Source organism: Pelophylax lessonae (assembly GCF_965119305.1).
Source record: "Pelophylax lessonae genome assembly, chromosome: 2".
In the NCBI taxonomy this organism is placed as follows: Eukaryota; Metazoa; Chordata; class Amphibia; order Anura; family Ranidae; genus Pelophylax; species Pelophylax lessonae.
This window is the reverse complement of record NC_138769.1, coordinates 411,048,808-411,074,952: the sequence shown is the minus strand read 5'-3', so window position 1 is coordinate 411,074,952 and position 26,145 is coordinate 411,048,808. Positions and strand designations below refer to the sequence as shown.

Genomic DNA, 26,145 nt, shown 5'->3' with positions numbered 1-26,145 from the left:
TTCTGGGAAAGTTTGGGTGAGAGCCATCATAAACACACTGGCAACTGTGAGGCATGCCTTGGTTGTAACTGTTTTGGGAGAGTTAAATTGGTGGGTTTAGTTTCATGTTAACAGTTCCCACCCTGGGTCACATCCTTTTTTATATTGTGCCAAGTTGTTCTTTCCTGACACGTGAACAGGATGGATCTGCAACCCTCCTGCTTTACTTGGCATTTTCCTTCTGCTGTCCAACTAATGTAGACAAATAACATATGCTTGTCTCAACCCCAGCCACCACAAGAAGGCACCAGTTCCCCGATAGAAGCGTCTCATTCAAGAAGCCCGCAAAGCCGCGGCCTCAATTACTGGCCGGTGCGGCATCTTATCCCACGGGGGGGCGCACGGTCACAAGACATCTAATGCAGTGCAGCCCAGGCGCCAGGTCGTAACCCAGTTAATAGAATTTGTCTTATCTGCAAAGCTCTCACCAAGGATAATAAAAATGGTTTTGAAAATGTAACTCCTGTTTCTATTAATACTATCAATTTCAACTTACACTTTGTAGAACTCCCAAATTGATCTTGAAAAGCAGACAAAAACACTTACATGACTACTGCACCTTTTTTAAATCCATGTTGTAATAAGCCTAGCACACATATTAAATCAGAAATATAAATGCTATACCTTCCCCCCCCCCCACATAAACTAAGATTTTTCCACAGTCTTAACTGTTAACTGTTGCTAAAAACAACTGTTGCTGCTTACGTCACTAACTGACCATCTAGGCTCCTGTGGAGGAACAAGCATGCAAGTACTTTTGTGTGCTGTGGAAGTCCCAGCCTTCAATGCCCCTGGGAAAAGCTGACAAAACCCAGTAGGAAAGCAAGATTTTGAGCTTCAACCAGTTGTTACCACCTGTTAGCTGATTGGTGGGTAACTTTCTAAGGTGCATTTTATACGTATACTTGTAGTGCACTGGATAGGTACTTTTTCCTCCACAGGAACATTAATGATCAGTTAGTGGTGTAAGTGGCCACCAGTTTGTTGATTTTTACCACCAGATTTAACATTTATGTCAAGTATTGATGGTGGTCAAAGAGGTCCTCCAAAGACTATTATACAATCTAGTGGCAAATGGATGTAACACCCCAGATCCATCATTGTTCCAATATAGTAAATGTGAACATTTATATATGTCCCTTAGATCACAGAACACATATTTTCCACAGGTAATAGGGTAAAAAAATACTTTGTCTAATAAAACTAGTATTTTTGTAGAACCCTTTTTGGTCTTCATTCTAAGCTTTTCCCCATGATATACAGTAAAAGCCTGACATAGGTTTCCAGCTTTCCCTGCTTTGCTAAAGAAAATATTTTTCTTTAAATATATTTCAACAGCTTACAAAAAACATTATAAAAGGGAAAATACATTTTAAAGCTAGCCATAGCTGGATTCAAATTTGGCTGGTTCAGCAGGGACTGGCTGAATTTCAATACATCTATGGTCAGGCTGGATGTACAGAAGTTGATCGCTCAACCAACCTGTCTTTATATGCTTAATACCGCCTGCTGTAGCCTGCAACACTGTTCATTGTATTCTGATGGCAGGGAACTCTCCCTGCTGTCAGAATACAATAGTTTTGCAGGAGGGATTCGCCCATCAACACTGCGTGGTTGAACGAAAAAAAAAAATGCATTTATGGCCTGCTTTAGTCATGGCCCATACCTTTAGAGTAGAATCCATAAGAATTCTATTATAACAAATTGTGCATATGTGACAAGAGTATATAAGCTGTGAGCAAATGCTTTTTTTTTCCTTATTCTCCACCTGCTGCACTAGGCTTGAATTTTATTATTAAGCCATTTTTGTATGTACAGTATGTTTTTATTTTTTTTTAACATCAAACAATACACTATCTGTAGTTATACATATATACGAGAGTATAAAAATATACTCAAAACAATTCTTTTTTTTTTTTTCCAGAAAATCTGACATTCTTCTCCGAAGATCATCTTTTCCCGCTACAACCTATAAATACAAAAAAAGACTGTTTAACTCAGCCCAACCAAATAACGAGTCATGCAATTATAGAAATACCAAGTCCTATACTTTCATGGAACATTTTTAAACTGTATAGAAACACAGTTTTGTCATATCAGCTTAGCATGAATGTAGCTCCAATTACTGACTGTATATTTGTGACAAACACGTTTTTGAAAATTGTGAACAGCGGTTGTAAAATGTTTTGGCCCAGGCCCACTAATTTGTAGACTTAAGAGCCAATTGTTGGCCAACCTTAATGGCTTATTCATACTACACATTTTACATTTTTGAAAGACTCCTTTATTTGACCTAAATGGTCAAATAGAGTTTAGGCTTTATAGAAAGCTGCAGCGTCCTCCGAAGACGGAGATCGCCAACTGTTTGTTTGTGAGCTCATCATAGGCAAAAGGAGGAGTACACACTCGTAAAATACATGCAAATGGAGTTCAGTTTTGTCACCAACTCCATAAATCCAGCTCCCTTTCCATCCCATAATATGACAACATCATCGATGGAGCGGGACTACAATGAAATGTGGAATATATTTTTCCAGATCTTATGGAATACATCTATAGGGTTTTCTCTCACTATACACTAGAGAGAGGTTTGTGTAAGTTGATGCACAAAACTTGCCCATTGCAGTCCATTCTACCTGTCTATAGATGTCACCTTTGAAGGGAAAGAATTATGCTTCATTGTAAACTGAAATAAGTCCAACACAAACATTGTGTGTGCAGGAATATGACTTTGTCTCAAACTCAGAAAGTGTTTGCACTCCCAGATCATGTGATATATTATCATGCAAGGCTGCAACATCCAAATGCCCTAGCATACCTCTTTCCCCAACTACAGTTTCTTGCAGTGTATTAATAAGGTATTTCCTCTAAGGGCTATAGTGTAGATTGAAAATAACGACATACCTGTTTGTTTACTTTTTATGTCCACAGGTCCTGTCCAGATATTCTGGTAATCTGTAACTGTTTCATATTCTTAAGGGAACAAATGTAATTGGATTTAGAAAGATTAATAAAAGAGAGCCACATTACATTTGCCTTCAGTTGGTTTTTTAGTTAGTAAACTTTATTACCAACTCTATAAAGATTTTTAAGCCCCAAATGGAAGTATGCAGTTTAAATAGAAACAGTATATGTTTTACCTGCCAAAGGATTTGCAGTTCTTTAAAGGCCAGTTTTGTGATTAGCACACTGCAAAGCCTGGCAGGTTAAAACCCCTATTTTCTGGTTCAGCAATGCATCATGTCACCCTTTCCAGCTCCAGGCTGAAAACAGTAAACCAATTTGAAAGCCTTTGTCCAGACAGCAGGTAGGTGATCCAGGCAGCATTAAAGGTAACTCAAGGACTAGTAGAGCAGTCACCGGGTTGGTTAAATACAGAGGCAAAGCCTTTGGCATGTAGATCAGTAAACATACACATACTGAATTTGTATCAGTGTTGAGGGAGCCTTTGAGTTTTGTGTTATGCTTTTTTTTTTTTCTAGTGTCCTACGAGGGTGGACATCTTTTTCTGCAGCTCTGCGGTGTCAGGACTAACTTCTTTGTTAGCACCTCTTTTCTTGTTTGTTCTTTTTCTTCAACCTAGGCTCTTATCTACATTGCTGTTGGAGATTTGTCTCTTTAATTGCATTTTCCTGTGTACTTTGTTATGGTAAAGATTGGTTGCAGAGCGCTTCACAGAGCCTTTGACATTGCCTCAGCGCTTTCCCTGTCTCTGAAGACTCACATATGGACTAGGCCAGTCAGGCTAAGCACCTGGAGCTACTGCAAATACATAAGTCTATGGACATCTTTTTCTCTTATTGCAGCTTTTTTTTGCCACAGAAGGAGTGGGACTGAATGCTGATGTAATCCACTGGTTCAAGTGATGAGCGTGCACTGTATGTTCTCTTTCCCACCATACATCAAGGTAACATTGTTCTGCTTGAAAAGAGCAATGTGGATCTTTCCTGCTGCCTGCCTGCCTGCAGTGACTTTGCTCACCCCTGGCCATCTGACCTTCACCTGCTACCAGCTAAATATAAATACAAAAACGTGATGCCCCAGAAGTGCACCAAATACTCTTATGGTGATGATATACTATAATAATAATACTAATAAAATAAATGAAGTCCACATAAACAATCCACTGTGATCGTGCTCAAATCCAATGAAATGTGTATAAGTGTCCAAGTATCCAAATCAAGAATTCAATCTCGTGGTAAATAAACACCAGTATGTGAAATCCCTCCAGCTGAGTGCCCTTAACATGTGAGTCGATTTCAATTCACTTTAATAAAGCCTAACAATTTTACAAGCGGAGAGCACTAGATTTTGCCTTTATATTTTTCAATCACATGTCCCGTGACCTCCGGAGGTGAGAGGCTGGAGAGTCATCCTAGGAGTCCAATACCCTCATACATGCTTATGCTGGCCCGTTTGGGTCCCACATTGAGGTGAGAGGCCAATCTATCAGGTGGAGGGATTTCACATACTGGTGTTTATTTCCCACGAGATTGAATTCTTGATTTGGACACTTATACACATTTCATTGGATTTGAGCACGATCACAGTGGATTGTTTATGTGGACTTCATTTATTTTATTAGTATTATTATTATAGTATATCATCACCATAAGAGTATTTGGTGCACTTCTGGCGCATCACGTTTTTGTATTTATATGAGTTTATTGTGAGGTGTGAACACGATTGGCGTATGCTGCCGTTTATTTCTTTATGCACATTGATGATTCATATTTATGCACTATTTAGTACATATCTCACGCACAGTGATTTATTTTGTTTTTTGTGTTTTTACATCACGAATCAGGTTTGCGCTGATAGTTTTTTATTTACACCTGCTACCAGCTGTCTGGGATTTGTGAGTACTTGAGGCCCTACCCTGAGTCTATATGCTGCTATACCACCACACAGTCACTATTGATTCTAGACACAAGATGTGGGATGGTCCTGCTGTGTTAGGTGTCCCCAGCTTACATTCTACTAACTGTTCTGGGGTTGTTTGAAGCTCACCTTCTAACAGTGCCAATATCTGCAGTCTGAGATCATCAGCAGATCTATTAAGCTGTTTTGGATCTACTCGATCAATTATTGCCGACTTCCTGTGGTAGAACAGTTCCAGGGGCTTCCGGTCATCCTCACTGTTCCACACTGGCCCAGACAGATGTGAGGCATTTACCTTGTAAGACTCCTTGCAGGCACTTCATTGGCACTACAGGATCATCATGATCTTCTGTCCCACATACCAATTTGTCATGCAGTTTGCCGATCACTTGCTTTAATGGCATGTCTGTTGAAGCCTAGCTTCTGGGGAACAGAGCCATTTTTGAGCCTGTGATTCTTATGAAGGTATAAGCTAGTAAGTCCACTTTTCCAAGGTCTGCCATCAGAAGGCTTACTTGGTGTGAGCCTTGTGGCTTTTACCCCAGGAGTTTTTCAGTGAAAATAATTCTCTTCTCTCAATAGATAGGTCTGGACCAGCATCTGGCTCTCAGCACTATAAAGAGTAAGGTTTTTCTCATTTTTTATTTATATTTTTATTTTATTTTAAAGACTTTTGGCCTCTCACTCTCCAACACACTTGTTTAGCCCCCCCCCCCCCCCCATTCATTATCCTGTAACTTTATGGGATCAAAATTTGGTTCTTTCTGCACTTACCCACAAGGTGTTTTTACTTGTAGTTGTCACCTCTATGAGTGTCTGGTCTGGAGATTTTATTTTGCAAGGACTCTTTTTTGGTTCAGCATAGGGACATGTTTGTGTTGGGAAACAGGACTTCCTTTCTGCCTTTTGACCAGGACATTATTCTTTTATCACTTTGTCTGGTTCCAGTTGGCCAAAAGGAATTTTACCTCCCTTGTCTGAATTTGGTTTGGACTGTTGAGATTTTTTCCCAGCCACTGCTTCCTTTGGAAAGACTAATTCTTAATTTGGGATCCTGGATAAGCCCTGTAAGGGTGCACTGGCTTGTTGTTCCACCATCCCAGGTGGCGCATGCAGAACATAATCCAATGCTCTTGGTACTGCTTTACTACAAGACTGGGGCAATCTGGTAGTATGGTGGGTTATCATAGGCGAGCTTACAGTTTTCCAGTGTACAGTTTTCATGTAGGTGGGACAGTATAACCCAAAGGTTAAAGACTTTCTGTTTTCCAACAAAAAATAGATTTTACAGTCAGTACAAAAATCCTATTTTGTTAATAGTTTTTTTTACATATCCTACAGTGGTGTTTTGAAAATGTTTACATTTCATACAGTACCTGTATATATTTTTCACACAGAATCAATATTTACATAGCTGGTTCTTACCTGCTTCAGCACACTGATTTTTAGAATTAAAGACATTTCCATATGTAGGCGTTGTGTTGAAATCTATGAGAGAAGTCACGAAAAGGCTTTAGAAATTAAGCATAATGTTAAGGATTCATAATAAATTATAAGTTCTGACAATAAAAGTATCCCCAAACTGGCAGTTGGAATCTTGTAAACATGTCTGACTCCTGAACAACTGCTTAAAGCGTGCTGTCCCAGTCTCCATTCTTTCCAGACTCTAACAGGTTTTCTTCTAAGATTGCCCTGTATTTGGCTCCATCCATTTTCCCAACAACTCTGACCAGCTTTCCTGTCACTGCTGAAGAAAAGCATCCCCACCAAATGATGCTGCCACCATTTTGTTACCTGGTGAGGATGGTGTGTTCATGGTGATATGCAGTGTTAGTTTGCTAGACACAGTGTTTTGCTTTTATGCCAAAAAGTTCAATTTTGGCCTCATCTGACCAGAGCACTTTCTTCCAGATGTTTGCTGTGTCCCCCACATGGCTTCTCGCAAACTGCAAACGGGTCTTCTTATGGCTTTATTTCAGCAATGGCTTTCTTCTTGCCACTCTTCCATAAAGGGCAGATTTTTGGGGTGCACGACTAATAGTTGTCCTGTGGACAGATTCTCCCACCTGAGCTGTGGATCTCTGCAGAGTTCTTCCAGAGTTACCATGGGCATCTTGACTGCTTCTTTGATTATTGCTCTCCTTGCCCAGCCTGTCAGTTTAGGTGGACGGCCATGTCTTGGTAGGTTTGCAGTTATTCCATACTCTTTCCATTTTCAGATGATGGATTGAACAGTGCTCTGTGAGATGTTGAGAGCTTGGGATATTTTTTTATAACTTAACCCTGCTTTAAACTTCTCCATAACTTTATCCCTGACCTGTTTGGTGTGTTCCTTGGCCTTAATGATACTGTTTGTTCACTAAGGTTCTCTGACAAACCTCAGAGGGCTTCACAGAACAGCTGTATTTATACTGAGACTTAATTTACACACAGGTGAACTCTATTTGCTAATTAGGTAACTTCTGATGGCAATTGGTTCCACTAGATTTTAGTTAGGGGTATCAGAGTAAAGGGGGGTGAATACAAATGCACACCACACTCAGGGCTGGTGCTAGACTTTTTTACGCCCTAGGCAAGATCAGCTACTTGCGCCCCCCCAAAAAATAAATAAATAAAAAGGGAAGGAGTTAAAAACTGCTCTATGTCATATCCAGTGACCCTGATCTGATGGTTCCTCCATGTAATGCTGTCATACCCAGTGATCCCAATGTTCCTCTATGTCACATCAGGGGTCCCGGAGACCCAGATGTCATACCTGGAGACTCTGATGTTCCTCCATGTCACACCTGGGGACCCTGATGTTCCTCCATGTCACACCTGGGGACCCTGATGTTCCTCCATGTCACACCTGGGGACCTCAATCCCCCATGGCACACCCATGGATCCCAATTCCTCATGGCACACCTGGTGACCCCAAACCCCTGTTACACTTGTGACCCCTCTCCCCCATGTCACACCTGGTGACTCAGATTCCCCATGGCATACCTGGTGACCGCAATTCTTTCACACCAGGGATACTCCATGTCACACCCAGGGACCCTGATTCCCTGTTCTGGGGACACTCACTGGGCAGCATGAAGAGAGTGGCCTGCACTCTGCCCTCCTTCACCATGATCCTGCTTATTCCTTCTCCCAGGATGCTCCTCTCCTGGACCACAGTGCTCACCACAGCTCCAACCGGCTCCTGGTGGAGGGAGAAGCAGCAGTCGGAGAGCTCCGCACCTCCTTCATCACCAACATCCTCAGACCATTCCATTGCCTCGTCACTTCTGCTCCAGTAAAGGTGCCGCCCTCCAGTGCCAAGCTCCGGCTCAGGTTCAGCTCTCCTCCACTCCCTGCTTAATACCGACCCAGGGAAATGAACGGTTGCCCACCAGCTCAGATTAGAGAGTCACTTCCCGCCCAGGGATTAGGTTGCTCAGCTCCAGACGAAGATGATCATTATGCAGCTAGCACTCTGGTGGGCTCCTTTCCTGCCCCTTAGGGCTCCCCCAACAATGGTGGAAAGCCAGGGCCTGGTAGTTCTGCCACTGCCCCAGACACCTGGCATCTTCCTCTGTCCCTTCTTCCTCCCCCACTGCCCCCCTTTCCTCAGCTCACAAGGATCATTCATGATGGAGCGTGAGTGCTGACTCGTGGCTGCGCCCCTAGGTGGCAATGAGCCCTAGGCGGCTGCCTAGTTTGCCTAGTGGAAGCACCGGCCCTGACCACACTTTTCAGATATGTATTTGCAAAACAATGTGAAACCATTTATCATTTTTCTTCCACTTTACAATTATGTGCCACTTTGTGTTGGTCTATCACATAAAATTCCAATAAATTAAATTTACATTTTGGTTGTAACATGACAAAACGTGGAAAATGTCAAGGGGTATGAATACTTTTTCAAGGCACTCTACTCTGCAGCATTTTGGATCATGCTTTGCTAAGGTTTATTTTCACCTTCCTCTGGATCAACAGCGGGTATAGGATTGTGTATATGGGATTGTATGGTAAGGTTTTCAATACTGTTTTTTTTTTTTTTTTATGGTTGAACCGGATGGACTTGCGTCTTTTTTCAACCTGACTAACTATATTTTAATTCATGTAGTAAAATCCCAGCCTGTGCTTTTTGTCTCTAGTAAATTTAGGCCTAATCTTGCTCAGTAAAATTGTCCTGCTGTTGGCCAACTGCTTGCGAATTACTGACCAATTTTCTGGTAAGATCAGGTCTGCATCACTGCTAAAGCTACCCAGAAAAAAAATAAAATAAAACTTTTTTCAAACTGAAATTTATCAGATTGGGGTGTTGCTGTATGTAAGTCAAATTACTTTTAAAAGAGAAAAAACATCAGACAGCCAACTATATGCTGCCAGTATCACTAGGTCACTAAGACTAAGTTGGCTTGAAAAATAGGCAGGGCCTTGAAACGCATTGCCAAGGAGGCGGCTGAACACCTTCTGTGATTCCAAAGTTGTGGGGAGATTGTTCAGCAGGCCACTTGGTGCTTGTGGTGCCTGCGTGGCCTGAGGGATGTTATCTGCAGCGTGTGTCACTGTCCTTCTTTGATTTGACTCCCAGGGCTTTTTTCTTTCTCCTTCCCCTTGACTGGGCACAAATGGGGAGGCAGATTTTCTGACCACCGCTATCCGAGCAGCTTCCCAAGGTGCACATGTACATATAAGTGGATGCCATTTGTTTTCAATAAAAATCTCGGTTTTACTACTTATTGGAGCTCCTTTTGCTTCCTTACCTGCCACACAGAGGCTATGTCCCTGGTCTTCCAGAACCAGTATCCATTGGTTCAACCACTGCAGCTGTCTTTTGTCCATCTGGCTTGAGGATTGGAAGGACTGTCACTCTTTTTATGAACTTGTGCATTATGCTTATGTTCTTTGGCCTTCTTGTGTTATAGTTTACTTCTCTCTAGTGGTTCATTACTAACACACAAGTCAGAGGTTTCTTCTGGCTTGTGCAATAACCATTGATACCAGTCTATTTGTGCTTTGTTTCATTCGCTATTACTGACACTGCTTGTAAAAATCATATTGTTCTGTAACACCATGAACAGCTTTAAGGATGCCTAAGAATGTTATTTAGTTCATTCTGAAGTTTAATGTTGCCTTTGAAGCCACGTGAAAAGAATCTCTACCCACGGTATGGTAAAATAATTGTTTGCATTGGTACATTTTTCTGAAGGGAGTTCCCAGGTTCCCATGCCTTTTTAACAGTAATTTGCCTTTTATTCCTAAAGAATGTCCATAATTGTAATAAGAATGGCCCCCAGAAAGTTCAATGAGATTCACCCCTAAATTCAAATATGCTGAATTTTGAACATTGACTGAACTATTGTTAAAATGAACCCGGGCAGATTTGCCCAACCATTGTGGCTGTATTTTTTTTTAAATTTCAGGCTAAGGACATATTCAGCAAATGCAGAAAATACCTGTTGATCTTGTGAGAAGATGTGTTACTTCCTTTATGTTGAACTGCCCAAAAATGCTATGCCCCTTTTGCAAGCTACTAATCCCCCCACCCCCCATGTAATGGAGATGAAGAGAGGAAGACATGTTTGAAGTAGGATGGGCTCAGGCGTGTTTGGATCATAATCCCAACCCACCTGAGCAATCCCGCCAGGAAGCTCTCACTGCACACTGGCAATCATAGGAAGTGAGGCATTTCCTTGCACGCAGCTACATATACACACGCTGCCTATGATTGGAGGTGTGCAATGATGGCTTCCTGGCGGGATTGCTCAGGTGGGTTGGGACTACGATCCGAACACGCCTGAGCCCATCTCTAGCTTGAAGTTCAACCATGGTGAATACCATGGCTCCCTCCATAGATACAGTGGAGTGAGTGAGCGTAGCCACCCAGTGACAGGCAGTGTGCTATTCAAAGGGTTAACAGAAAATAAAGGAAAACCAATAAAAAAAAAAAAAAGAAAGCAAAGGCGGACACCTTATCTAAGGAGTTGTAATCTGAAACAAAATACATTTATATTTTGGAGCTTAGATATGTTTTAAGGGGGAATTCCTTTTGAGATGATTCAAGCCAGTGAAGTATTAAGTGAACAAGTACAGTGTTTTGACTTTGGTTGCATTAGCAAATTTAGATGTACTAGGACAGTCCAGTAATTTGAGCTGATGGCCATTATGCATTTAAAAATAGAGTTCACAGTACTAAAAGCTCAACAAACACAGTATAGAGGGCTGCGTGCAGTCATTTTAACAAGTTAAACTTGTAGTTCATCGCTTTGCAGGATTGTACATAGCATACACTATAGCCATGTGACAGCATATTTGGTCTATCATCCTACAACTTACACATGTGCAGACTGGGATGGTCACTGAGTGTAGGCTGATTTGCAACAGGTTTGGTCCTCTATGATCTTTCTATACACATAATTTACATATATATAGCTTTCACAAGGAACTGCTAGAAGACTATTCCTGGTAGCTTTACATACAGTAGTTATGGTTTGCACATACAAACAAAGGCTGACAGCTAAAAACTCCAAATGTAAATTCCAATGATACACTGATAAATAATACAGTAAGCATAACATGTTATTTTATGTTGTGTGATGGCTTTACAGGTACAAAAAAGTTTCTTACCAAAGTTGTAGTAATCAGATGCTATAGGGACACTAAAAAGAAAGAAAATGCTGAGCTTGGCAATTATAATTCACTGAAATAGTTGCACACCTATGAGTATTTTATAGTTACAATTCCAGTCAGCTGGTGAAGCTTTAGACTTATTTTTACACTTTCCAGTCTGGGTTTAGCTATTTTGCGAGTAATAAATGTTTACAAAGCTAAATAGCTCATGCTGAAATTTACACACAACTGAATGACTGCCTGTCTGCTGTATTCAAAATAGGGATTGACCAATTATCAGCAAGGCCGATATATTGAAGGCCTATATTGACTTTTGCCGATATATCTGTATCGGCCCCGGAACTGGCCGATATTGCTGATATTTCAAATATTGCTCATGTAAGGGTAAAATTATGTCACATAGCATAATTCCTTTTACAAATATTATTGAATATGCCACTCCCATATGTACAAATTAAAGATATATGCAATTCCACATTAGCAGATCTGCTGGCAGATCGGTATCTCTCAGGGGTCACTGTGGCTGAATTTTCATGCTGTAGACTTGCGGAGCTCTTGCTGTAGACTCACCACTGCAACTTTGCTCTTGCTAGAGACTTGCCACGCAAATTTCCTATTGGCAGGGGGCATTGTCACCATGATTCAAAGTAAGGGAAATCCTAAATTTTGACAAAAAATAGAGGGAAAATCTCCCAACACAGACCCTTGTTACACGGGCAACTGTTTAAAGAGGGCATGTGCCTCACTGGTTGGGTCTACAAAGCAGGACTTAAAGGAAAATCTCCCCAATGGGACCCTACTCTATTGAAATGGAATAAAAAAAGTTTGGCAATACATCGATTTTAAGTAGCTTTTAAAAGTCTTCATTCTTTTCTAATTGCTTGGAAAATGCTACCAATCTGTTTTTGTCTCTATGTTCTCTTGGTGTCTACCTTCATTCAGCATAAAACCACATTTGGTTAGGTTCTCTGTTATTGAATTTCTGATTTTAAAAATGTGTTTTCCCAACCCATCGTTTCAACTCTCATATTTGATTGAATTTAATTGAATATTGATTGAATTACTGATGAAGGTGGCTAAGTGGTGCCTTTTTTCCAATTACTATATAACAGAGGGGAGTTCAGGGAGGAACTGTTTTGATAATCTTTTAGGAATTTTTATATCTCCTCATTGTGGTGAAACCCCTGATTTTTCCTTACAGCTATTTGAATCTATGTTATAGTATGCATGTAGCACACTATACACATATGCAACATCTGTTAAACTCTGGCCTTCCTAATTATACCAACAGAGGGAATAAACAGCTAAGTCCTTTCCCTTCAGCGGTGACTTGGAACAAAATTTTGACTATAAATTCAGGTATTTAACAAAATGTGAATATTAAGGAAAGCGCCTATAAGCTCTTAAGTAATAAGTATTATACCTCTGCCAGACTGAATAACAGCTTCCCTTCCCTCTCACCAGACTGTTTTAGGAATCGTCCATAGGTTGGCATTCATAAGCATATTTCTTGGGACTGTCTGGTATCATCCACATATTGGAAAGAGATTGAAAGCTTCCTACTAACAGTGTTTGGGAAACAAAATGCGTTACCCTGTGGTCTGCATTGTTTAATATTTACCTGATCTGGCTATTACAATTCCACCATAATTTTTTTCAGTTTGTCATTTCAGCAGCTAAGTAGGCAATTGTGAAACAATGGTGTAAACCAGACCTACCGATCGCTATGGTAGAGTATATACTGTACCAGACTCTCCAATATTTATGTAAACCAGAGAATCATCTAAATAATAAAATGTGTTTCTGAAAATTTCCAGTTAGTATGGTAGCCTTGGAAAGTGTACTTTTAAACCCACACCTCCCTGCAATCTTGGGGGGTGACCTAGCAAGGGGAAAACTCCCTGCAGGGAGACACTTCATGAAGTGGCATTTTTATGAACAGTCCACTAGGGGACTTCTATAATATTATGAGCTTTCCTTTGTGATATTTTTACTGGTACTATGCTGCAAATAAGAATTGCATGTTTTTCTAGAGTGCAAAAATTGTTGTTGGTACTTTCTTTATAATTATTTTTGTACATTGTAAAGTGAAGCTAACTGTGCTGTCTACTGTAAGCTTTTGATTTTACTTGTATCCTTTCTTAACCCAACATCACTGTCAACAGGTTTGTCTGTTATTGTTACATTATAAACTTCTGCTTTTATCATTCTTTTGTATGGACATAACAAACTTGGAGTCTCCCCCAAAGAGTGTGCTGGGGCACTGTTTGGGGAAACCACTTTCCTGAAGAAGGATTGCATCTTTAAATTTCCCAGCTGTGATATTAATTGTGTACAATGTCGCTCATAAATAGGCTAATAAATTGTAGAAGAAATGTAAATGTGTCTAAAATAAATGTAGAAAATTTTGACTTACATATAACCTCTACTGGAATCTGAGCTGAACCCTGGAAACAAAAAGTCATTATATATTCTGTGCACAGAATATCTATCCATCCAAAATCAACTGTACAACTAAACAGTACACCTCCTGCGCATGAGTGTGGTGGTCTAGCACAGTATCTTTCTACACATCCAATTCTTGGCTGTAGAAGTAGACGCACCATGCCTTGCAGCCCTCTCAGGATTGGGTAGAGTCCCAATAAAATGCCAGAAAAAAACGGGGCGAGAGAGAGGGCGCCCAAGCTTAGCACATTATCCCAAATACCCATTTATTTATAAAAACAAGCAAGTATCTACTTATAAACATAAAAACAAGCAATGCTCATCAAAATAGTCAAGACTTCAAGACTTTTTCAACAACACCACCCTCTCAAAAGCTCACAGCATACTGGGTGGGAGTATAAGAGTGGGTATTAGATCAGGAGGTGGAGAAATGGTTATGTAAGGAGAGGGAAATGGGATGCTGTGAGATTTTGAGAGCATGGTGTCGGTGGGAAGAGTCTTGAAGTTGGAGTTTAATGGGGGAGCTTGGGAGGTGTGAGTTAATGATAGGAATGGAGCAGGGTGCTATGAAGTGCAGCGGAGAAAAGCAGGAAGAAAAATAGAGAATATGAGCTGCTGGGTGTTTTGTGCAACGGGGAGTTGGTATTGGGTTCAGGGAGAGAACAAGGGAGCTAGCAGACAGGACAAGACTGCTTGGGGAGAGATTGAGTGACTGGTAAGGTCCTTTTGGAGAAAGTTGTGCTGGTACAGACGGGTAATTCCAGGACATGCCTACTGGGTAATCTGTAAACAAGAAAAAGAGAGGAGATATTTTGCTCAATTAGCATATCTCCCCATAGGGGCAGGGCGGAATTTTCTAGGTACCTAAATTACAATTTAGGTACCTAGAAAATCTAATGTAATTTAGGTACCTAGAAAATCCCATCCTGCCACTATGGGGAGATATGCTAATTGGGGAATGTATCTCCTCTCTTTTTCTTGTATAACGTTAATTTGGGATGTTAGTACCAGTACTCTTAACCTTCTCCCAGGCTCTTTAATCAATTTATTTACTGGGTAAATTGGTATGATTTGAGGGTTTGGCATCAGGACCCTAAAAATCTGAAGGGACCTATGATTTGAAACTTGCAGTTTAATAAATATTTGGATGCTTCTTCAAATAAGAGTCCACTAAATATCCATGATACTTCAGAAAGTGAATTTAAAACAGTGACGTTCTCAACACGAATAATGTCAGCACACGGTCCACTGCAAGTTGTCATAGTTTAGGTGCGTTGTGAGTGCAAGCAGAAAACATAACATTCATAAATATTTAATATCTACTTACTTCTGTCATTCAAATAGTTGGGTTCTGTGTTACCTAAAAGGCAATGCAGGTAAATATTTCAAATCCATATGTGCAACAAAAAGAATAGAAAGGGTTAATTTGCCTAGTTGTAAACCTAAGCTTTAAAAAACAAAGTATAGCAAATAAAATCTGTAAAATCAAATCGTAAAGTTCACGTACAACATTGACACAGGCTCACTTTCAGTTAGACAATGTCTTTGTTAAAAAGGTTTCTGTTGTAAACCATAGACATCGTTTATCTGATTTTAGAAATGAATCATGGTTGTATACTTTTCTGTCAAGGAATATACAGTAACCTGGTTTTAGCTATGCATTATATAAATTTTATACATACTGTATTTTTCTTGTCTCTCCATATCATAAATAAGATTTCTTTTTTGCTGGCTACCTGAAAGATGTGCTGGGGAACTTTTGTATTACTTTATATATTGCCCTGCCCATGTGCACCTTTCCACTTTTTTAGTTTTAAATTGATGCCAGAAGTTGCCATTGTTGCTTTATTATGGGTAAAGCGCTATTCACATTTGCAAATGGAGCCATTTTTGATTAAATGCATTGACTGTATTGATTACAGTCTGTGTCCAGGGCCATTCATAAAAGTTAATAGCTCCATGAGTGATTACAGGCATATGGCCATGATTAGCTGTGGGAGCTGTCAGCTAAATGCTGTGAACCCGCGTTGGGTGTCTCACATGTAACAGTCCCATTCGCAAGTTTGAATGGGGCATAAAGGATGCAGCATATTTATTTTTGATTTTTCGGTTTATAAACACTTTATATCCCTGGTGCCCAACACACAGCCTGTGAGCTATCAGGCACCAGCAAATTGCAGAGTGGCAGTGGGGTGCCAGGCACGTTTACTGTGATCCAGCACAGAAAGAGAGACTGTACTCTGGGTGGAGTTATCTCTGCCCACATTAAGTGAAGTCCTGGCCTGGGGAGAGGGAAAGAAAGCTGCGTGTAATAGGTAAGTGATTAACAATGGGGCAAGGGTGCCACGACCAACAATACAGAGCGGTAACACTTTCAGTGCCATGACCACTAATACAGGGGTGGATTTGGGGTTAACACTTTTACTGCCATGACCACCAAAAGGAAGGGGGGGGGGGGGTTGAACACTTTCATTGCCATGACTGCCAACACAGAGGGGATGGGGGTTAAGATTTTCACTACCATGACCACCAATATGGGGGGGTTAACTTTCACTGCCATAATCACCAATGCGGAGGTGGAGGAGATTAGGTTTTACTGCCATGACCACCAATACAGGGGGGTGGGAGGGTTAACTTCTCATGACCCTCAATGTGGGGGAGTAATGGAGGGTTAACTTTTACTGCCATAACCACCAATGTAGGGGATATTGGGGGTTACTTTTCACTGCCTCTGACCACCATTGCAGGGGAAGGATGGGGAGTTACCTTTCACTGCCACTTACCACCAATGTCTGTTATTATTTATAGTACTGGCATAAATGCTGGGTGGTATTGCATCCACTGACACCAATGCTGCGGTTATAATTACAGTCATTGACATCAATGCTAGAGGTTATTATTGCGTCCACTGACACCAATGCCAGGGGTTATAATTGCATCCACTGACGCTATTGTTTGGGGTTATTATTGCATCCACTGACACCAATGCTGGGGGTTAATATTGTGTTAACGGACACCATTGCTGGGGGTTATTATTGCATCCACTGACACCAATGCTGGGGTTATCATTGTGTACACTGACACCAGTGCTGGGGGGATTATGTTGAGTCCACTGACACCTGCCATCGTTCCTGACTCTGTTTATACACTGGCATACAATGCCCTTTCTCTCACTGGTAACACTCTGCCTCTGGGTTACTCTGAAGATGCACTTGTAAATACTATAAGGGTGTTTGCATTAAGCACGTCCCCTGCTATCTTCTGTACCTAGCCATTGAGTGTTGGTGTTATTTATTTTAGTTTCTCTTTCGTGTGCGCGACTTTTTTTTATCTAGTGCTTTGTTTCTGATACCAGCATGACCTAATTTTGCCTTTTCCTCAGTTTGTCCTGTTATAATTATTTTTATTTCTCAGTTGTGTTCTCTTTTGAATTTTTTTCTTGAATAAACCATTTTAAAATTAATTTATTTTTTTTAAGCATGGAAGCCAAAACTACTGAGCAAAATTTGAGAACAGGTCTAAAGCTACTCTTGCTGATCAGATAAATGAATGCATACTATTTACATACAATTTTTCATATTTATCTGACTTAAAATATTTAAAGCTTTTTGTAGCCCTGACCATGATAAAGAAAGGAAACCTTCATGTTAAGTTGGCATATTGAATTCCTCCCTGGTAAATCTGGACAGGGGCAACTACAATTCACTGAGGCCTAAAAACAAAAGGTTAATTTATGTACTTCTACTATCTCACAGCAATTTAGCAGAGGCTCTTGATTTTGTAACATGTTATTGCTACCTTAGTAAATTAATATACAATCAGATAGTGTGGGCCTCTGGAACTATCATGATGCCCTTTTCTACAGTATCCTGAAAAAAATGGATATGATCGGAATACACTCAGTCTTTGAACTCCGATGTTTTGCATCAGATATACTTACAGTTAGTATCAATGGGTAGTGTGTCATTTCTGTAAATCAAAGAGTTCAGATTAACAGATGCAATAAATGAAATGAAATAATAAACTGGCAGACAATTAACCTGCAGATACTTAATATGAAAGTTATTGTGCCCCCTACCTCTTTTCTGTTTATTGAATGACAGCTGAAGGGCACTGTTGGTTAAAGAGAATCTGTCACCCACTTAAAAAATGCAGGTAAAAACCCCAGAAAAATCAAGTAATTTAACCACTTTACAACCGGAGGATTTTGCTGTCTTCCGTCCAGGCCACTTTTTGCGATTCGGCGCTGTGCGACTTCAACTGACAATTGCGCGGTCGTGCGACGCCGTACCCAAACGAAATTTACGTCCTTTTTTTCCCACAAACAGAGCTTTCTTTTGGTGGTATTTGATCACCTGTGCGATTTTTACTTTTTGCGCTATAAACAAAAAAAGAGCGTTTATTTTGAAAAAATAACAATATTTTTCACATTTTTTTATATGAAATTCCCCCCAAAAAAGATGTAAAAACCAATTTTTTTAAAAGTTTTTGGCCAATTTGTTTTATGCTACATATGTTTGGTAAAAAAAATCGCAATAAGCGTATTTTGATTGGTTTGCGCAAAAGTTATTGCGTTTACTAACAAAGGGAAAGATTTCTGTCATTTTTGGTGTTTTTTTTTTAACGCGTAATGGCGGCGATCTGCGATTTTTTTTGCGGGACTGCGACATTGCGGCGGAGAGACCGGACCCCTGACTGACATTTTTGACACTTTTGGGGGTACCAGTGACATTACTGCAGTAATCAGTGCTATATATATGCACTGTTACTGTAAAAATGACACTGGCAGGGAAGGGGTTAATTTTATTGGAGAGGGAGGGGTTAATGTATGCCTGGTGCTTACTGACGTGTAGGGGGGGAGGTGACTATGTGATTCATGGACAGATCGGATGTCCAGCTATGCTGAACAGTCCGATCTGTCACTCCCTGTCACTATGGAGATCCGCCCGCTGTGTTTACACACAGCGGGCGGATCTCCAGACTCGATCCCCGACGATCGGGTAAGAGCAGCGGCGATCGCCGCTGCTCCTCCCCTGGCCTGACTCCAGCTGTGAATGAAAACAGCGGGAGCGAGCCTCCGGCGGCGCGCAAGCGCCGCCCAGAAGGGGAGGAGTCCAGTCACGTTAATACTACGTGGCTGGACGATAACGAACCACTCTGCCGCAGTAGTATTACTGTGAGCGGTTGCAGAGTGGTTAAATGCTTAATAACATGCACAGCCCCCTACTTGCATGTTATAGCTCTTTCCCCCTCTGGCGGTGTGTCTAATCAATTAATTATTACATTAAGTAATATGATAGTTTTCACAAAGCATGCTCATCATGTGAAACGCATCACCTTGCCTCCCCCTGCCTGTATACCATTGTGTTTGCTTTTATTAATCTTCTGAATAAATTTAATTGCATGGTTCATGAGAGTGCGGACATCCTCTTCTTTCGTTCTACTGGCGTGTCTAATTACTGTCTGTACTGCTTAAATGATTGTCATATGTGCTCAGATAGGCTGTTGGCATCTCCTCCAAGATGGCGGTGCCTAGCAGCAGTCTCAAGGCTTTTTGATATCTGCAAAAGGTAGACTTTTACAGGTAAATAACATGCATAAAATATGTTCCCATGATCTTATGGGAAGTGTGCTATTGACTTGAGTAATCGGGTGACTGGGTAAAATAGGGTGAAGTAGCAGCAGGACAGGTAGCAGTGTTCATAGTACAGGAGGTTGCAGTTGCAAATGCGTATTCTGGTGCTGTTAGTGTCACAATGTTGTTGTCATGCAAAAAATAGTAAAACAGAGAGTACATCCCATGCTAATAATTTTATCCTGTTCTCTAAACTAATGGTGGCCATATGCCAAATGATGTTATATATAATAGTATTTTCATTAGATTTACTATCCGCTCATGAAGTATAATCAGAAAATCCAAAAGATCATTCAATTCAGTACATACTTAACAATCATATCAAATTATCTAGTTTCCTACTATAAAATTTTACATCTAGACCAGTCAAAATCATTTTGATTAAGTCCATTGGTTTTGCTTGAATGAAAATCGAAAAGATGAAACGTTATATGTATTTTACATAATTTGTAGAACCAATAATATTATCTGATTCTATAGAGACGGCGTTCACCGGCATGGCGGCGGGTTGCGGGTAAGATGTTCGGCACGATGGGATTCTACAGCTTTGGCATACCATCTTTTTAACAAACTTTCCTTCTTGTATTATGCCTTATAGATTCCCTTAAAGCCTGGGTCTATTCCCTAATATGCGGCATTTCTATGTATACCCCGCAATGATGTATATGCTCACTTACTCTGCTCCATTTTACCATCACTAAATTCAGTTTTCACGACTTGATACTCAGCAGGTAAATTTGCCTTCTTATGTTGATACCTTCACTGGAGATCACTCCCATTGTAGGGCATAGAGTGCTCATATATTTCTCATTTTTATTTATCTATGTAGAAGATCTGCCCACGCTGAATCCCAGCCCCAGCCGCACAGTAATTGCCCTCTCCATTTATACTCTTCCCCTCCCCCAATGGGTATATAAATTTCTCCAACGAGACACCCCAAAAGGTACAGAATAATTTTCCAGCACAGTGGAGCTGTTTATATGCTCTTTTTGATTCTATTTTCCATTCCTTCTCATTTCCCGCCTCTACTATCCCTCCACATTCGCTCGGGAGACGTTTTTCTAGGGGGGAACCCTCGCCACATCTGATTGGTGATGAGCATGTTCACGGTGGTTGGTGTTTTTGGATGCACATGGGTGGTCCATATTGGCATGCACTATCTATCTTACTCTTGTTTATATGTTTGTATATGTATTAATTTTTGTTACCATTGTATTGTACAGGCTAATCAAGGCAACTTATATTTAACATATCTCTATTCCCCTGAAGAAGCGGACTATCCATGCCCGCGAAACATGTCGGGATTGGTTTGATGCTCCTCATTGGACCGGAATATTTGTATAATTCTTTGCCTTGTGTCTCTACATATGATCTTAGACATTCAGCTCATTCGTATGTTAGATAATATGTATATTTTCTGTTATACCCATCTTGTTTTTAATATGCTATATGAATAAATTTTCGATGATTTTATTGTAATCTTTAGTCTTTGGTTCTATTGGTACCTACAAAGTCCCATCAGCCCTCTTTACATTGCTCTCACTGCACTGTTGTTCCATTTTTTCCTTTCTAGCAGGGGCCATCTTCCCCTTTTCCTGTTTCCTTGCCTTTCTTTTCCCCCCTTTCCCCCCCTCTCTTTTCCCCCCCCCCTTCCCCCCCTCTTTTTTCCCCTGTTTTCCCCTCCTTCCCCTTCCCCCCCCTTTTTCTCTTTCTCTCTTTCCTTTCCCTTCTCCAATTTTTCCCCCCCTTGTCTTGCGCTTCTTTCCTGCCTAAGCTCACGCCTTTGCACCTTAGGTCTTAGCTGACGGCACACTTGGGAATCTTGTTCCCATTATTTATTGTATAAATTTAGGGACGTGGTACTCTTCATACAAAACCATACAAACATACAAATTTTGATTCTATAAAGAATCATTGAATCAGATTCTTACATGTAGGGCTACATGGCCAATTTACTCTTTACTACTGAGAGATTTCACTGCTTGATGACAATGATCTGAATAGCAGCACTTTTATTTTGGTGTCTTAAGTCCCAAACACACGGGGCGAATGCCAGCCGACATCGCCCTGTTTAAAAACAAAAATCGGCCTGTGTGTATGGCACATTGTCGGATGAGCATGCTGGAAAACCAACATCCAACCAGCTCCCCATCAGAGTGTTCTGGTGGGGGGGGATCTCTGTACTAACGTATATCTTACTCCATAACCCTGTCATGGTCATGTCTCTCAATTAAAGTCCCAACCCCTCCATATTTTTCTATATGAATTTAGGGATGGAATCGCATGGCCAGTCCCACCATGCGTTTCATTTAAAGTCCCGCCTTCCTCCCCCCCCCTTGTTCCAAATGATTTAGGGATGGAGAGACATGACCTCGCCTGACAGGTTTATACAGCCATTTTCATTGTGCACTGACTGTATGCAATGGCCTATGTCCCCCAAATACACTGTGTCACACAGACTTGTTGTCTGGACCAGTGGGGGGCTCTGCGTATTCTAGTCATGCACACAGGCTGTTACATATAAAGTTGCTTTTTTCCAACAATCATATATATGTCTGATATCCTTGGCTTTGGTTATTCCTTGTTGTTGCTTGGCATGGACGCTCTGGCTGCTGCTGGGTGGCTGACGGGCTGACCCCTGTTTATCTTCCCGGGAGCTGCGATGCTTGCTGTATGCCCCCCCTCCCCCCCCTGGTCTCTCGCAGGCTCGGGGGATCGGGTGGGCGGAGCCACCACGCATCGGCGCCACGTCCTGCGCTGACGTGTGACGTCATTTTGGCGCCACCACGCCGACGGCTGTTGTACATCCTCAGTGCATATAGAGGGAGCTTGCCGGACGGTTTGGTAAGCCTGCCGTTCCTGCGGCTCCCTCGGTATGTGCACTGACGTGACGCTGGGCGCTCTAGATTTGACGGCTCTGGCGGAGTGGAGGCACACCTTTTTCTACTCCAATCCCTGGTATGGTTCTCTTCCCCTCTCTATCCTCCCTATTCTCTCATCTATCCACATATCACTTTTGCATCTTCACTCATATTGTTTGGTCATTCTTTCGGCACATTGGTTTAATTAGAGGTAACCACCCCCATGTCATTATCAACTTCCTATCACCCCTATTCATTCTATTTCCTGTTTTTCCTTTTTATCCAGACACTCATTCTTTAAGCTCTTTACGACTCCACTCCCTCAGCACAGCATACACTTTTTTCACTGTTTTCAGTATCCAATTTTCTTCAATTTTTATTTTGACTCCACTATATCCTTCACAGTCATACATTTTTTGCAGATATTTCTTATATATTCCCTTTTTTATAAATTATATTTCATATTCTACATACATTCCATTCCTTCCATTTTCCTACTCTTATCATGTAAATTATATTATGATTTCACATACAATATATACTTTTTTACTACTCATCTCTATTTATTTGATATAGATACATGATACCATCAAGAATTTTCCAGTCCCTTTTATTTCACAAATTTTCCGGTGTGTGACTACTGCTCTTGCCGCGGACCTATAGCGTCCTCAGCTCCCGGGGGAGACACCTGGGTCCTCTCCGCCTCCATCACCAGTCGTCGCCACGGCTACCATGTAAGCTGGGATTATGGGGGCTATTCCTCCCTTCCCTTCCCCCTTTCAGCTTCCATCTACCATCCTACTTTGCAACACCTTACATGTATACTTTCTACTTTTAGATATGGATCATGCATCTACTCTGAAGAAGTGGCGGCATTAGGCCACAAAACGCGTCAGTTTATGGATGTCACGACTTTACTCAAATACTCCTAGGGTTGTCAATTGTTGTGTTGGTTCCTTTGAGGCTGTTCTGGGGATTATGTACTCTTCTATACTACTCCAGCTGTGTTTATACCATATGTCTAACTTTGTACAGCAATTTTATGCTTTATGCTATTTGTATACCATTATGTATGAAATAAATGTATATTTTACTCCATAACCCTGTCATGGTCATTTCTCTCAATTAAAGTCCCAACCCCTCCATATTTTTCTATATGAATTTAGGGATGGAATCGCATGGCCAGTCCCACCATGCGTTTCATTTAAAGTCCCGCCTTCCTCCCCCCCTTGTTCCGATCGTTAGTACAGCGGCTTCAACCAGAGCTAACAGGTTTTTTTCGTTCAACCCTCTGGGTTGATCGGAAATATACGAATGGTGTGTACCAGGCTTTACAATGAGCTCTGCTAATGCTTTTCTAATTCGTAAAGACAATTTTCATTGCAGACCCAGTCTATGCTGTCATACTTTCCACTAACTGTTATGTCTAGCAGCTAATTTATTAGTTATATTTGATCTAAACATTAGTGTTGAGTAAAGCTAAATAAATGTATTCAGTTTTCAAAAGTGCCATTATAACAAGTACGAAGTACATAAATTTCTACGTTTCTTTAGAAAATATATATATATATTTTTATCACTGGGTAAATGTATATGTACTTACTTTATTTGATCTTCGCTTGTTTTTACTATTTCTTGAGCTAAAATCAGATAAAAAGTAAAATTAGATCACTGGAAACACAGACACACAGGTAGTTTATATTAGAAAACTTTTCTTATTTTGAAACAAATTATTATACTGTTCAGTGTCAAACCTAAACTACTTGGACATTGTATTCTGGCAGTGAATCTGGAGTTTACAGAATATACTGATCAATGACTGCAGCCACTGATCAAAATAAGCTTTTCCAATTTGTCAGTCTGACAGAAGTGGATTTAACGAGCAGAGGCAGCCACAAACTGAATCAAAATTATGCCAGCCCCTGCTGACCTGTCCAAATTTTGATCCATCTGTGGCCAACATTAGTAAAGGGTAATCTTGGCAATTGTTCACTTTAGTAAGATTGTTAACAATATATTTCAGTGTGGACTGTAATATATTTAATGGTTCCTCTACTTACATATTTATAGTCTTGAACATTGTTTATAAGTTGCTCATATTCTGTTACATATTATTTGCTTTACAAATTAATGCAATTTGGCCTTGCTTGGCAGCCATAAGAACAGCAAGCCATGTAGTGTATATAAACCCTAACAGTGACGTTTTTTTTTTTTTTTTTTCTTTTAGTAGCTCTCCTTTGGTCTGGTAAATAACCATTTAAAGCATTTTGTGATAACTGTTCAATAAGTGCAAATAAAAACCTATTGATCATGCCAGAATTTCAGAACTGTCTTGTGTACTGCGCACACTTCCTGTGTTATCAGCCATTCAGTTCTTATCTTGCACTACAGAACAGTTAGTGCCTATGCTATGGAAATAATAAGAATGTTTGGTCGTTTGTAGTGGGCAGAGCTCACATCAAGCTTTTCAATTCTGTTACACAAATGGGAATGTGTTAGTCCACAAAAGAAAATTAGCTGATTTTTTTTATTTTTTATTTTGCCCTGACATACTTGTAAGTGGATTTAAATTGTGAAAGTTAGATTCTGACCCAAACAGGAGGGTAAGGGTTAATGTATTTCCCATTTCTTTGGTAGGTTTTCTTTGGGTCTGACCCACTGATCCTGTGATATAAAAGAGGAACAGTAGTCTGGAGCGAGAGCTCCAGGCAGAGAGGCTCAGAGCCCGTAGGAGAATCGGAATGCTGCACCAATGAGGAGTGAAAGAATGCCGCCTGCTGCTATCGCTGTCGTGTAAAGGGTCATCAGGACCTAGGACTTGTCCTTGAAGACTCCAGCACTGGAAAATGCCATGGATCTTTTCCAAGTCAAGCTTTTGAAACTATGTTCCCACCTTATCTGAAGCTACTAAAGGGGTGTAATGCAAGTAACCAGTACCTTTCTACAGTTTAGGTCACTAAGGTACTCTGGGGTATGAAGACATCAGTACAAGAAGTTAATACAGCAGGAAGACACAAGTGGTTACCTAGTGTAATGGAAGGGTACCAAGAAGCCTGTCATTAAGCATGTGCCTGAGACAGGTGATAAAGCATTTTTGCAGGAGGGAGTTGTTGTTGGCACTCTCTCCCTGTGAGTGGTCTGTCTCCCATAGCAATGGGAGCAGACTCGCGCCACAGAGGTCTCCAACCTGTGCACAGGTACAAAAGAGTTAAGTGAAATTAAGTGTATGCATGAAGTCTGCCCTGGGTGCACATTGGGACCTCATACCTTTGCTGGGAGTGAGGTAGCAGTGATACGCTGGATGGGTGTATGTGGACAAGGCTCATTGTGTCCCTCCCTGATGCAAGTTACAGTGAAAGTGTACGTTGCCACTGGGACCCAAGAGTTAAATGGAGGATGGTTATGGCTCAAGTGTACACAGTGCAGAAGTTTGCTTTAAGGTCGAGTATTCCCCCACAACAGCCTCAGCCTTGTCCCTCATCCATGTCATATCAGTTATCATACATGCCAAGCCAGTGCTCATCTGTTCCACATCCATGCCATGTCAGTGCTCATCCATGCCATGTCAGTGCTCATCACTGCCCCGTCAGTGCTCATCCATGCTGCATCCATGCAATGTCAGTGCTCACCCATGCCACGTCAGTGGTCATCCATGCCACAATCATGCCACGTCAGTGCTCATCC

General features: G+C 41.0%; 1 protein-coding gene across 1 annotated transcript; it reads right to left on the bottom strand.

Annotated features, from left to right (window-relative positions):
• Window positions 1-1,988: 1,988 nt before the first annotated feature.
• LOC309548134 (uncharacterized protein) lies at window positions 1,989-26,094 on the bottom strand (the record flags this gene model as incomplete). Its single annotated transcript, XM_082248098.1, has 9 exons — window positions 1,989-2,008; window positions 2,944-3,012; window positions 6,346-6,408; window positions 11,518-11,549; window positions 13,937-13,967; window positions 15,293-15,325; window positions 17,906-17,934; window positions 24,065-24,101; window positions 26,091-26,094. 9 exons carry the CDS (start codon window positions 26,092-26,094, stop codon window positions 1,989-1,991), a joined length of 318 nt encoding a protein of 105 aa, XP_082104224.1.
• Window positions 26,095-26,145: the final 51 nt, after the last annotated feature.